This window comes from Eutrigla gurnardus (assembly GCF_963514095.1).
Source record: "Eutrigla gurnardus genome assembly, chromosome: 9".
In the NCBI taxonomy this organism is placed as follows: domain Eukaryota; kingdom Metazoa; phylum Chordata; class Actinopteri; order Perciformes; family Triglidae; genus Eutrigla; species Eutrigla gurnardus.
This window is the reverse complement of record NC_139923.1, coordinates 11,117,066-11,131,255: the sequence shown is the minus strand read 5'-3', so window position 1 is coordinate 11,131,255 and position 14,190 is coordinate 11,117,066. Positions and strand designations below refer to the sequence as shown.

The window sequence follows — 14,190 nt, the reverse complement described above, 5'->3', positions numbered from 1 at the left end:
GTGTTGCCTGTTCAAAGCTCTACAAGGGCTCATTCAAACGCAGAAACCTATGCCATCATTGCTGTGGTTCAATCTTTATTTCCACTGGAGTGAACGACAATGCCAAAAAATTCATGACCTTCAGGTTTAAAGCCTGTTAAAACGTGGTTTGAATCATATGTATTTCTATAGAACAGTAAATAATGACTTAATAAGGAACGTACTCTCAGATGTTCTTTTTTTAAGAGTTTCATGTTGCTAAATCCTGATTGGTGCATGGAAGTATGTCACCTTTTCCCAACAGAGTCTTGCCCACTTGAAACCAATGAGAAAAGCTAAACAAAACCCTCCAAATAACATCCAAAAACTGCTCTAAAGTTGACAGAAAATGTTGCGTTCTTGAGGCCCCCTCACTCCTACTGCGATCTAAACTGAGAAAATGTTGAGAAAGGGCCATCAAAGCAAAATTATGCAATATTATGTATTTTTACAAAATTCAAATAAACATGCATTATGTTAACCAAAGTTCTTCAAACAAAAGACGACGGATATAAACTTACTTCAGTGGTATGTTGTTGGACTGTTTTTATCTGTTTCTATTCCAGTGAGATTTATGAGATGGAAATGTAGATTCCTGTGCAGAGCCTGGTAAACTCTTGAACATCACATCAAAGTGTGAGTGCGTCTTTCTAAAAATAGTATGCTAATCAGCCTGCGCTGCTCCGTTTATCTGACTGAAAAGTTACAAGTAATTTATAGAAAAGCACCATCAGTGTTACAGAATTGTAATCTCAACAATGTGATTTTGTGAATTTAAACAAATTCCTTTAAACAAACGTCATAATGCATTTAAAAATTAAATCCCAGACTTTACTCACAGTTGTAAAGGGTTGATTAATCCTGGACTAATTCATATTCACTCAGCGATCTAATGATGGTTGACTGACACTCTTCCTCACGGAGGTGACTGATAACTTTAGTATGGAAACAGCATCCACTGGTCACATTACAGCTCAAGCCTCGCGGCTATGCTGCTCACGGATTTCATTAGAGTCCCTGAAGCATCGAGCTGCCTGGCCCCAGAGAGCACCAGAGAAAAATAATCCTAGACCTTTAATCTACTTACCTTCCCAAGGTTTTGCTCTTCCAGTCCGTAAAGTAACACTTTTTCCTTAAAGAATAAGAAAAAGAGAAGAAGAAAAAGTTTCCAGCCACTGAAAAAGAGCGACCATCACATTTTTCAGAGTCAAAAACCTTATTTTCTAACTGCCGTTACCTGAAAGGCATTCGGATGTTCATCTGCTCTGCATATTTGCAAAGCGTATCCCAAGGAGCGTGGACCTTCACGAACATGATGTCGTTGTTCGTCAGTGAGGGCTTTTTAGAGAAACAGTTTGAGAAATGAGTTGAGGGATCCAGGAAATAAAAGCCTTCTAAAAAACAACTTTTTTTTTTTTTTTTACCTCCTTCTCCAGCATTAAGCCTTCAGCCCGCAGGTTCTTCTCAAAGGTGCACCTCTTTTCCACTTGTGGACTGGACTTCTTATAAACCAGAATGTAGTCAATACGCTTTTTCCCATCTCGGAAAAACAGCCCAGAGGAATCAGGTGGCTTCTTTCCCTGAGGTGACAAGGATTCATATGTGAATAGGCAGGGATGCTCAACACAGGACTCTGAGCGGGGCAGTGACAAAATAACTAGTCTAACATTGTGAACATTCCTGGTAATTGTGGATGACTGGGATCATGGTACCTGAAGTGAATCTGTGCGGGCCTCTAATTTAGCACGGGTGACAGGCTTCTGGAGCAGAAATGACTCGTCTGCCCTTGTTTCACTAGTCGTCACTTCGGACTCCTCCACGTACTGATCCTTTCCATTCTCTGCTGCATAAAGACATGGCATGATGAATGTGACAGTTATTGAACTGGTAATCAATCATAAAAACAGCCCATCTGCAGTCTTTAGCTGAAGCCTTTTGTTGGCAATATTTCCCTTAATCCAATCACCAACAGTGAAATTAGATCAGAGCTAAATCCACGTTATTTAAATGTGGTTACCAGCTTAAGAGCAACACCTTGATGCAGTTCAACAGATCCATGCACCAATGTTGAAAGAGGGCCAATAGTGGTTCCTCCCCTCCTAAATCTTTACGCATCCCACTGATGTAAACGAGCAAAACAAAGTTGTGTTAAACCCACACTGTGAGACGAAAAAAGAAATCCTTTCTAAACCTTATCAGATTGCCTTTCTACGCCACAAACGAGAAAAAAGCCTGCCTCATTGACAAGCGATAACTCTTATGCAACACGACATACAGAGGCTTTTCCATTTTAAATGGTTTATGTTACAGAATTTATTGCTTTTATGAGGAGAAAGTAGATTTTGCGGGTATATAAATCCATCACTCTGTCTAAATCTCATAATACATACAGTTTATGACATATTTATAGTTTACACCCTATAGCTATAAGGAGATGTTTCATTTCACAGCACAAGTTATGTGTGAGTGAGTGTGATCTATCTATACATCTATCTATACATCTATCTCCATCCATCCATCCAACTTACACTATGAATCACTTTGTAATAATGAAATGTCACCTTAGCTGTGTGCTATTAATATTACAGTTTTTCTCAGTCGCTTTGGTGCTTTTCTCACATCACTATTAACATTTTCACAGCAGTGAGTGCATTTCTCAAAACAATTAGTGCAAACTGCAAAACCTAGTGGATAACCTGCAAAAGCACGTCACTTGCTCAAAATGGGTAGTCCATTCCTCCAAAGCAAGTATTCATGTCAATGAAACTGCCAGTGTCATCAAAATGAGAAGTCTTGACACCATCGGTTAGAACAAGATAGTCAAATGGCTTTGTCATGTTTTCATTATGAAAGTTTATTCTCTCAGTTTTTTCCAATGCAAAAAAAAAGGTCAGAACTCGGTGACACTACCTGAAAATGCTCAAGACAGCAGTACACACTACTGGTACAGCCATTTGAAAACTACAGTAAAGTTACACATTGCTGTAGTTAGGGGAGTACGTGAGTACAAGCCATACGTTTCACATTTTTACTGTATATGCTCTTTGCAATTCTAGAGCATTTTGCAAAAGAAAAATACACTTCAGTCACTTATTTAGAACAAACATAAGAAACACCCTTTCAGTAGAGCTTCAATTCACAGTGGTTCTTCCAACATTTGGTTCACCCTCCGACCAGCCTCAGCCATTGTGAGGCTGTGATTGACAACATGGTCCACAACTGTAGCCCTAATGTCATTAGGAATCTGCCATGTATTTGGCCTCTTCTCCCTCTTCCTCTGTTTTGTAGAAATGGTCCACTATGTCCTGCTCGGTTCATATACGCTTGCCAAGTGAGGGTTCATGGGATTCATCCCTGAGTGATTGTGAACAAGTGGCTTGTCATTGGTTACAACTAATACTTCACACACCTCCTCCTGAGTGAAAGCTGAAGTTCACCTGAGAGCAACTGTTCAATTTAGGAGACATTTCCAGGAAAAAATAAATAAATAAAGGTATAAAATTTGCTTGACAGAATTTGATAGATTTGATAACTAATTCAACAATTTTGTATGTAATGACTCAAGCAATGAAAGGAAGACTATTAGTTTTATTGGGAACAACTATTCAGCATCCATAAGTATAGTTCATTTTGACTGACATGACATAAGCAAATGATAATAAAACAGCAGAGAATTGTATGAAAGCAACTGATTCATGTCCAAAAGCATTTGCAATTTGTTCAGAGGAAGGAGAAATCGCTACTATGTGCACAAATGACTAAATGTTGTGGAGGTTGAACTAATAGTTATGAGAATTTTCATTCTGATCTGAGAAAAGCACCAAAGCGACTGAGAAAAACTGTATTATAATAATGTGGAAGAATGTATCTGTTACCCACCACAAACAATCCTGAACATCAGAATTTATCTTAAGTATTTCATCCAGTATAATACCAAAAGTGCACGGGACGAGTGCACAAAGTCCAGTTGTGGAGAATTGATTGTGGTGATGTGTCTTGCTTGCAGACATCAATGTGAATTTCCTCCACACTGAAAGCCAATACAATCTATTTTGTATTTGGTGATAAAAGTGTCAACTGTGCTGAAAAATGACTCAGAACTTTGGGCAACGTGGGCGCTGTAATGAATCTATTAAGGCCTTTACTGTTGAAGGTGCTGCATTACATCGTTGATAACAGAACTCTGGGCTACGGTAAGAATTGGTATAATACCAGGGAACCTGCACTCCAGCTGCACTGCATCCAGCTCAGACCTATGAGACAGGTGAATCAGGCCAAGAGAGGACAGACCTGTTCCTCAGACGTCTATTTTCAGCATAACGACACTCTTCACCAAAATAGCAACACCGCACCTTGCGCCGTCTCATCTGCATGAAACTGCATCTCCCGTCTCACTATTGCAGCAAGATAACAAAGGTTCAGCCAAAGGCGTCTCAAGGTCGTGGAAATATCAACATTTCAAAGTGCTCTCGCTGTCAATTCTTCAAAATATAAACACGACTGAATGATTCCCCCTCTCCAACAGGCATTTGCATTTTGCAGTCCATAACTGTGATGCATTATTCCTTTGCAACAGCTTTTTCCCACACTGTCTCACTGCCTCTGAATGCACCAGGCACATGTGACTGTGTTTTCTAAATCCTCTGCAGCATTATCACAATCTGCTCAATCATTACTGTGCACATGCCATAAATCAACTCAACCAACATTGTGGCAATCTGTGATGCAACCAACTCTATTCAATACAGTGAGAGCAGAGTACGGGGAGAAGGATGAGCATCACAAACAGACTAATAAAAAGAATAAAAACACAATTTGCATCACAGACATGATGTGGATTTCCTGCCAAAGGCTTCTTTTATAGGTATCAATAACTTAAATCGATGCACCAAATAATCTGCAAAACCTGCAGGTGCATGTGTAAAACCAAAAGACAACTTTTATTTTAAACATTCAAAAAAGAAAAAAGTAATGAAATGGGTTTAGGATTAGATTAGTCTCAGCAGACTGACCTGTCTGTGGGGGCAGGAGGCTGCAGGAGGTGCTGATGCTCTGACTCAGACCCTCAACTTCTGGTTTGGGCTCTGGGCTCAGAGGCACTGACAGGAAGTGGTTGAGGTTGATTGGATGAGTCTGACTCTGGGCCAGGCAGGGCAGGCTGCGGCGAGACGGCTTCAAGCTCTTCTCCTTCAAGATCTCGCTGATGCTGGTGTGCATGCCTGAGGACAGAGGAAGGGCATTTTATAAATCCTTGGAGGAAAATAAAAGACACACACACACACACACACACACACACACACACATAGGCATACCATTCAATACAGTCAGAGCAGAGTGCGAGGGAGAAATAAAACATCCCATACAGACTAATAAAAGAGAGTCCACTCCACAAGTTCATTTTAAGAACTACTGCTTCACCTAGTGTGTGAAACAGTTCAAATGCAACTCTATAACGGAGCGGTAATAAGTACAAGAACCCTGAATACGTTTTCATATTAGGCCTGGAAGTTTCGAAGATGTGGGCATTCACCAGGCAAGGGGGGTTTCACTTAAGACTACTGGGTTGTATCTTGGGAAATGTCATTTATTTTGACCACACTTTTTAAAATCTTGGTTGTGGGCCAACTTAAACATCCATCCATTCATCCATTGTCTACCGCTTATCCTGTATTCAGGGTCGCGGGGGGGGGGGGGGGGTCTGGAGCCGATCCCAGCTGTCATTGGGCGAAGGCAGGGTTCACCCTGGACAGGACGCCAGTCTATCACAGGGCCGACATGTAGAGACAGACAACCACTCACACTCACATTCACACCTACGGGCAATTTAGAGTCACCAATGAACCTATCCCCATCCTGCATGTCTTTGGACTGTGGGAGGAAGCTGGAGAACCCGGAGAGAACCCACGCTTACACGGGGAGAACATGCAAACTCCACACAGAAGGAACCCGGGACCCTCTTGCTGTGAGGCGAAAGTGCTACCCACTACACCACCGTGCAGCCCCCAACTTAAACATTAAACACTAAATCCCTGGAGTACCTTAAAGCAACAGATGCTAATAAACTAATGTAAATGCAACAGCACTTTAATGCAACGTTCCATTCACTATTATTTATATAGTAGCAATGTTGTATTTTGGCTATTCAGGAATGCACACTTTAGCAATAAATTAAGAAGTCATCAATTTCTTTAGATTAATTTCTACATGTAACAACTGTTTGGCTGCTTAAGTAGGAGCATATTTAGATGAAATTATTGCTTTAATTGTTTTGTTTTTTTGTTTGTCAGCAATTTATTATTTATCATTTTTACCACATCATATCTAATTTTTTCTTGCAAAATATAACAACAAAGAAGCATCACATAAACAAACAGCAAATGTCTGAATCATAACAAGAAGGAAGTAAAATCAAACATAAGAAGACCTTTTTACAATACTTCGAAATGGTGAATTAACTAATATCGAGGGATTGAGTGGAAAGGGGGCAAGGAGGGAGAACTCACTTCAGTCATCACCTGCTCCATCCCTTTATGGGCCAGAGTGATGATAATAATGTGCATTAAAACCATCAGCGCTCCTCCTCCATCATCACACAGCTAACTACCTCAAGACGAGCCGCATGGTACACCGCAAAACCTACATACACATATACCCCTGTTAGTGCTGCAACCAATGTAATAAAAGGGCTCATGTGTGCGGTTACATAACTAACTTATTAGCATGATCCATCAATACCAGCAGAGGTCATTTTCAAGGTTATTTCAGCAGTAAAAGAAAAAGCAATTGGATATTAGCTGGGCAGGAAGGTTGTAGAATGATTAATTCAACAATATTATAATGATGAATTGTAAAGAGAAACTCGTATAATGAATGTCCGGTGTTGGAAGCGGGTTATTGTCCACGACCTTCACAGCTGGAAGCAGCTCAACCTCTGCAGCTCCTAACGTTTATTCATGAAATGAAGGCACTCATTCTCAAACAGGATCGTGACTCTCTTGCGTTGATAATTCACTCTCCTGCATCCTGAGGGCTACAAGCAGCGCAATAACTCACTCTCATGACACCGATACCAACGGGATTTCCCACTGCTGTTTGGGTGAGAAGGGAGCCAGTTAAAGATGTGGGCTTGAGGGCTCAGGAGAACCACTAATCACGCTGTTTATTTCCTGTGCCGCCCCACAGATATGAGATGAATAAAAGTCGGGAGCTAAAAGCTACACAATGAATTATTGAAAAAGTGCAAACTGTAGAAACCTTCATGTGTAAACTGAATTCTGCTTGCAGCTGGATTTCACTCGTCTCAGGAGATTTCACAACTATTGCTTGAAATAAAAGTCCTTTAAATATGAAAGTATGATTACTCGGCACAAAATCTGAAAAGAGTAAACTTTAAATGAAGCCATCTGTCCGTGTCAGAAAGTAAATTTGTCAGGCTAACAACAAAGCTTGATTTCCCAGCGCTTTAATTATTTCTAGTCAGCCAACGAGCATTCCAGTTCCCCTTTGCTGATCATACCTCAATCAATTTCATTAAATCCAATACTTCAAATCCATACTGAGCTGCAGGTTGTCGAGCTATCATCACGTTGATGATATTCGTACGGGGCAATTACATCTGCAGTGACATTTCAGAAACCGGAGATTTTATGGTCCAGTGAGCAAGGAGGTTTGTTTCACTCAGCATACAAACGCAGCAACAGCATGCTTTTGTGACTGGCCAGTAAATCAGGACAAGCTGTGAGCTTCCACTCAACAGGCCAGAAGCCTTAAGTGCCATAATTTCACAGTGTCTGTGAATTGGTCTGAAGAGTGGATGCATTCTTATTTAATATACCTGCCCACTTTCTCTCCATTATGCCGATCGATACATAGAGAATGGCTGCTTTGTCAGGTGCATTTACTGGAGCCTAGCCGGGCTGAGATATCCCCAACAGACACTGGCAAGGCTCAACATGTCGGAGATGATACATGGGTGCAGAGCGAGCTAATGGGCCTGTAGGGGTGAGGTTCGGTTGTCCCACAGGACTGTCAAATTTTAAAATAGACCCTCAAATTGGATGCAGTTGGTGTTGTGTGAAATTGCTTCCAAGGAAATTTCACAGTATCGCCCCGTTCCAAAGCTTTAGCGTGATTTTTCCGATGCAGGTCGACTCTGAACTCACTCAGTCAGAGCACTTGTGCAGCACATTCTGAAGACATTGTGACACAGTTCATTGTGTAAGCTATATAAATATATAAAGGGTTCATCTAATGTGAAATCCTGTGTTTAATCTCGCTGTGCACTGGCTAAAACTGGTTTATCAGGAGAAAAGTTAATCCTGTGTGTGTGCATGTGAGTATGCAGGCTGTTACCGAGTGTCTGCGAGTCCTGCACAGGGAGCACCCATAGTGAGAGGGAAAGAAGGATTCAAAAAAAGAAACAGATCAAGGGGCCCAGGGAATGGACCAGTGAGGTGATGTGAGGGAAAACAAGTGAGATTTCTCTCCATCGGGATGACACAGGGGCCATGACGACGATCCCTGTGTGAGCTCTCACAAACGCCCACTCCGGCTCATCTGAGGGGGAGCTGGACCAGATTCAGGGAAGGTTGTGATCCGGGATTTGGATCTCTCCTGTGCAGCTTGTCCACGACGGTCTTGTGATGTGAGATTAAAAGGATTTTTGTTTGGTGTGTGCATGTGTGTGGGTATGATGTACCATTGTGGCTGTATACCGTGTACTGTCTAGCCCACAAATGTTGGTGCTCGTGACAAACATAAAGAACGGAGGTTGTGTTCATTTATTATTAGCTCTTAGCCCCTCTTGATTATTTCTGGCATAAAAAGTGAGAATATCCCTGGCAGCATGATTCCCATGTGTCTCTGTGTGACTTCGAGCCAGCTGGAAGAATAAACATTTAATGTGAAAAACACCAAGGACTTTATGATCAATTGGTGTTGATCATAGTTGACCATCACCTCACTGGTCCATTCTGCTAAATGACCTAAATGTGTTATATATCGGAAGATCTGTGCTGTGAAAATAATGCAAAACTGTCCAAAATGTTTTAAAAATGTGTGTAAAAAGTAATTTGTCCACGAGACCTGAGCAGAAACTTCAGAATGGAGACGGTACACAACGATGCTGCACAAAGTGGCAAACAGAGAATTCAGGTCAGTGGGCTGTTTCCCATCATGCCTCTTTCCTCATTCTATACCTTCAATAATTCATCCATGTTCAGCCCATAGCACTTTCAGTGGGGAACATTCTGCATCAGGACCGTTGTATGCCCAACAGACATCATCACTGCCTCCCCCTTACAGAGTGCATTTGGGGATCCCTGCTATAAAAGAGTGGGCAAAGAAGAAAAAATAAAACACACACACACACACACAGAAGTATAGGTTCAAAACACTGCTGCTGTGAGTTTATAGAAATTATCGCGTGGAGGCAGGACTGAGGCGAGGCCGGCAGCCTCCCCTTCAGAAACCTTCTCTAAGCAATTAGAGTGTTTCATCCTCTGCCTGGCGCCGCATCAGAGGAACGCAGAGACCGAGTTGAGTTGAAGCATTCAGCCATTAGAGGCGGCTGAATATTCACCTTCTTACATTACACGCTGAGTACTCAAGGCACACTGATAATCCAAGTATAACATGATGAGTGACCTCTTGGATGGATTGCATTAGGAAATATGAAATTAAAGCACAAAATGTTGAAATTCAAACACTTTTGTTCCGGCATGTTCATCTGGGTGATTTGAATTCAGCATCATAACAGGATACTCAAAATCATTTTCAAAAGACAAAGGTTTTTTCAATGCTATAGATGATAACCATCACTGAACCACTCATACTGTGACAGCAGGTTTACAGCTTCAGATTTCAGATTATTAATAGATTTTCTATTTAGAACAGGGAGAAATAAAGTGCCGGTACTTTATAAAAGTCACTTTCATTTTTAAAGCCACAATATAACTTCTCACCTTTGCACCTTGGTCTCTCTCTCTCTTTTTCAAATAAAACATTTATGTAAAATAAATCACAATAAATTTCCATAGTCCATAAGTGTTCATTTTCCTCCATATTTCAATGGTTGGTGTAGTAATACAATAACACATGTGATTTCTGATTTAATGATCATTTATTTGCATTCTTTCAATGACGCTGAACTATTGAAATCTGATATGTTGTAAATGATTGACTAAGCCACACAAACTATTGACTTAACTGACATACAATATATTGTGGCTAATGGGTGCAGCGCTAATATCACAAACAGCTTACTGACTTGACCTGAAACTAATATGGGATTCAAACATGAAGCATCCAATTAGAGGAGCCGACCATTATTACCAACAGCAAACATTTGATGCAGAAACTATTCACCTGCTTGGACATTTGGATGTTTGACAACATTTAATGTAACTAGTTAGACACTGAACAACAGAAAACAAAACTTATATAGTAAATAATTTGCTCCACAGACACCGCCGATCACGTGCCGTTGAGCCAGACAGCTTGACCGTGAACAAACCTCGGAGCAGCTGGCACTTTTTACCCCCCAGTTTAAACGGTTCAGGACCGTATTATACAATCCTGGCACAAACTCTGGGTTGCATCATTTGAGCAGATTAAACATCTTCCTTTTCTCTCTCAGTCTCTCAATCCCCCCCCCCCCCCCCCCCCCCCACCTGTTTTTTCACACTATCCTCTTATGTCCCCTGATTGCTTGTGATTTCTACGTCACAGGATTTTCCGCAAAGCCTCTGCTGTGTCCCTGCGTACACACCTCATAAGGGAATGCATATGAGATGTCTTCTGTTAATACTGGCCAGTATTAAAGGTCAATGCAGAACATTTTAATTCCACTAAGAATCACAAGTCAGCGTGTTCTGCAGACGTGATTGTGACTGTACAATAACTCCAGTAACTTCAGCCTGTATTGTTCTTATAACCTAGCAACAAAACAACCGCCGACTATTTAAAGACTGTGAAAGCGTCGAAGTTGGTAACTGCAAGACACACACACATGCAGAGCAAGACAGACTCTTTATTGACACAGAATGGATCAACGTCCATAAAACGGATGTTGGCAGCCTGTTTAAATCACAGATGTTACTGTATATGTGCTCTCCCCAAATCTACCCTCAAAGTTACGTCTGTATCTATGAAACCATCTGCCAGCTTGCATAAGAGGACAGGTGGCCTGCTTAGGACTGTGCAACCAAAAGTTTATACAACACACACACACACACGCGCACACGCACACACACACACACACACACACACACACACACACACACACGCACACACGCACGCACGCACGCACGCACACACGCACACACACACACACACAGTTAACACAGATTTGCTGTCTCGTTAAAAAGTGTAGTCTAACAGAGGACAGGACTCTCAGTCCTTCAGCAGCCAGTGAACCAACCCACCTACAAAACACACACACACACACACATACATGCACATGCACACACAGACACATACGCACGCGCACACACACATACACACACGCGTACTTGTGTGTACTTCTTCTAAAGAAATCACTAATCCATAAACTGCTTGAGCAGGATATGGCTCCAATATTGATTCTTGAGAAACAATAAAAGAAGTTGGTTGTTAGTACTGTAAATACTACTAATGGCAGTGCAGGATAATAATATACCGGAGGCAACAAACTAAAATCAATTTGCCAATTATTATTTCTACAAATCAATGCTCGACAATAAAATACCAGAAAACATTGAAAAATGACCATCAAAATATCCTACAACAGCACAATATGTCATCATGAAATGTCTTTTTTTTCTCTGACCAACAGTCAAAAACCCCCAATTATTCAATTAACTTGAAAATGACTTAAATTATTATCAAAATATGTATTAAACTCTTTACTTTCTGGCAGGTATTGAGTTCGTTAATTACCTTAAATAACACATTTATGATAAGTATATGCCAAAGAACATTTAAACTCACTCAAATCTTCGGAGGAGGGTTGTCCTTGAAGTCCAAATGGAGCCGCATTTTTTTAAAACTTTTAACACTTTTAAGATTTAATTTTCAAATTTTATCGATTATCAATAAAGCAATAAAGCTCTTGGATCCAGCAACGCTAAGAGAAGCTTTTTTCCTGTGGACAGAAAAACTAAGCTCGAAGCCTTTGAACGCACCCACAGTGTGTTGATGATTGACGATGAGTGCAATATAATTTCTAAATTTTGCTTGAGCAGGACTTTGAGGGCCAACATTCAACCCCTTTACCTTCAATTTAATGGTGCACTTAGCGCTCACTGAAATATTGAGTGGGCCCTCAGGCCCATAGTCAGATTTTTAGATAAATCTGATATCATGTGCTGTGAGTTTCCTGTTGGCTGGGCTGAAGCCAGGAAGGGGTTCACTCCGTCATGAGTTATTTTGAATCTCAATGCTTCTATTGGCAAGACCCGCCCTGTGTATCATTAAAGGGCCACGATTGGCTAGGCGTCCATGCTCGCTGAAGTACCAGTAACCGGATTTGTTCAGGTCCTACGCCCAGACCATCGGGCTATCCTGACCCTAACGACTCAAGTCAATGTCTAACCTTCACCACTGGTCTCACTCTCTTCAACCAGCTGCCCAGGGCAGGTCTTGCCTACAGAAATAAATAATAAAAATTCTCACAGCTGAACTAAATCCAAAAATCATCATATACTCATCATACAAAAATAAAAACAAACCCATTGAGGATTCATGCAGTTCCGTCCATATTGAGCCATGGTAGAAGGAAAAAAAAGTTTCCTGTCAGTGTAAAAAAAACACATCCTCCTCAGCCAGGTACCTCATCAAAAAGTGGTCATCCTTCCCCGTTTGCCAGCATGTGACTGCAAGAAAACCACAAGTCTGTCCACCATTTCTCCAAATTTAGACGGCCATGAATAATAGACTAAAGGAGCCCTAAAGAGCCCTACTTAGTGTTTAAAATCAATACTGGCCAAGCACTGTAATCAAGCTGGAATGGAAGACGCAAATATAGATTTGAAGAAATCTGCTCCAGTGTGTGGTGTCCAATCATCTTTCTTTCTCTGAACAGTTTGATACATAATCTGGTTGTTGCCGTACACAAAAGGAACTGGAGTCTGATGTCTCCTACTTCTTTTTTTAGAGTCGCTGAGTGGAGATGTTGACAGAATGACAGCAACTCCTAACAGCATCAAATCATTTTTTGTACTTCAGTCAAAGCCTGAGCGCAGCTATTCTTGGCGAGCTACTCCACCTTTGGCACACACACACACACACACACACACACACACACACACACACACACACACACACACACACACACACACACACACACACACACACACACACACACACACACACACACACACACACACACACATTCTACTCGCTGCTGAACACATTTATATGGAACAGTTTGCATCGTCCCTCAAAGAGCACATCCACAACGCACTGGGAGCTGAGAGCTGATTGCATTTGGACTTAACTGTGAATGCAGTTCAAACGACACTAAATCATCTCAACCTCCAACACCTGCACTGCTTGTTTGTGAAGAGAGGTCATGTCGTGCAGCATTAACCGCAACACTGGGTTACAAGAAACCTGGTCCACATTGTAAAAAACAAGTCCTGATGCACGTCATCATATTCATCACTTAGTCATATTTACTTTATGTGGATCTATACATCCTCCTGCTTCACAAGTGATGACTTGGGTCAACATAAATGAGCGCACGAAGTCCATAAACATGCTTCATCCCAGCGGGAGGAGGAGGAGGAGGAGGAGGAGGAGGCGGCAAGACCTCCAACTCTGCGTCACAGTCACAGCAAAGTAGAGGGTCCGATGCCCCCGAGTACCATTAGACACCACAAACTACTAAACTCGAGAGGAAAAGTCACGTACACACACATCACAGCCGGCTCGCATACGAAATCACATCGGTGCGATCACCCCAGCGACCAACCTTTCTGCTGCTTGAAGGACTGGATGGAGCCCGAGTGGTGCACCATTGCGACGTTCACTTGGTTCCCAGCGTTAATTGAATTCCGTATTACGAACAGCACGATCGTAGAATGCATGGGAAACGGCGGCGGGGTTGCGTAGGTGTTCTCGCGGCTCCCATCCTGCCAAACGATCTCGCGGACGATGCGCAAACCCCAGCAACACCTGTCTCAGCTCCGCATG

General features: G+C 41.7%; 1 protein-coding gene across 3 annotated transcripts in view; it reads right to left on the bottom strand.

The window, feature by feature from the left end:
* Positions 1-14,190, bottom strand: part of ano3 (anoctamin 3) — a 30,180-nt gene extending 15,990 nt beyond the window's left edge. For 2 of the 3 annotated variants that reach the window (XM_084017034.1, XM_084017036.1), the window contains exons 1-6: positions 13,970-14,190; positions 5,031-5,237; positions 1,731-1,861; positions 1,443-1,598; positions 1,256-1,356; positions 1,106-1,150 (exon numbers count right to left, since the gene is read on the bottom strand). In XM_084017034.1, the coding sequence (XP_083873160.1) occupies positions 1,106-1,150; positions 1,256-1,356; positions 1,443-1,598; positions 1,731-1,861; positions 5,031-5,237; positions 13,970-14,084 (755 nt within the window). In that variant the 5' untranslated portion in view covers positions 14,085-14,190. The remainder of the gene's footprint in view (positions 1-1,105; positions 1,151-1,255; positions 1,357-1,442; positions 1,599-1,730; positions 1,862-5,030; positions 5,238-13,969) is intronic. The other variant, XM_084017035.1, reaches the window with a different exon arrangement.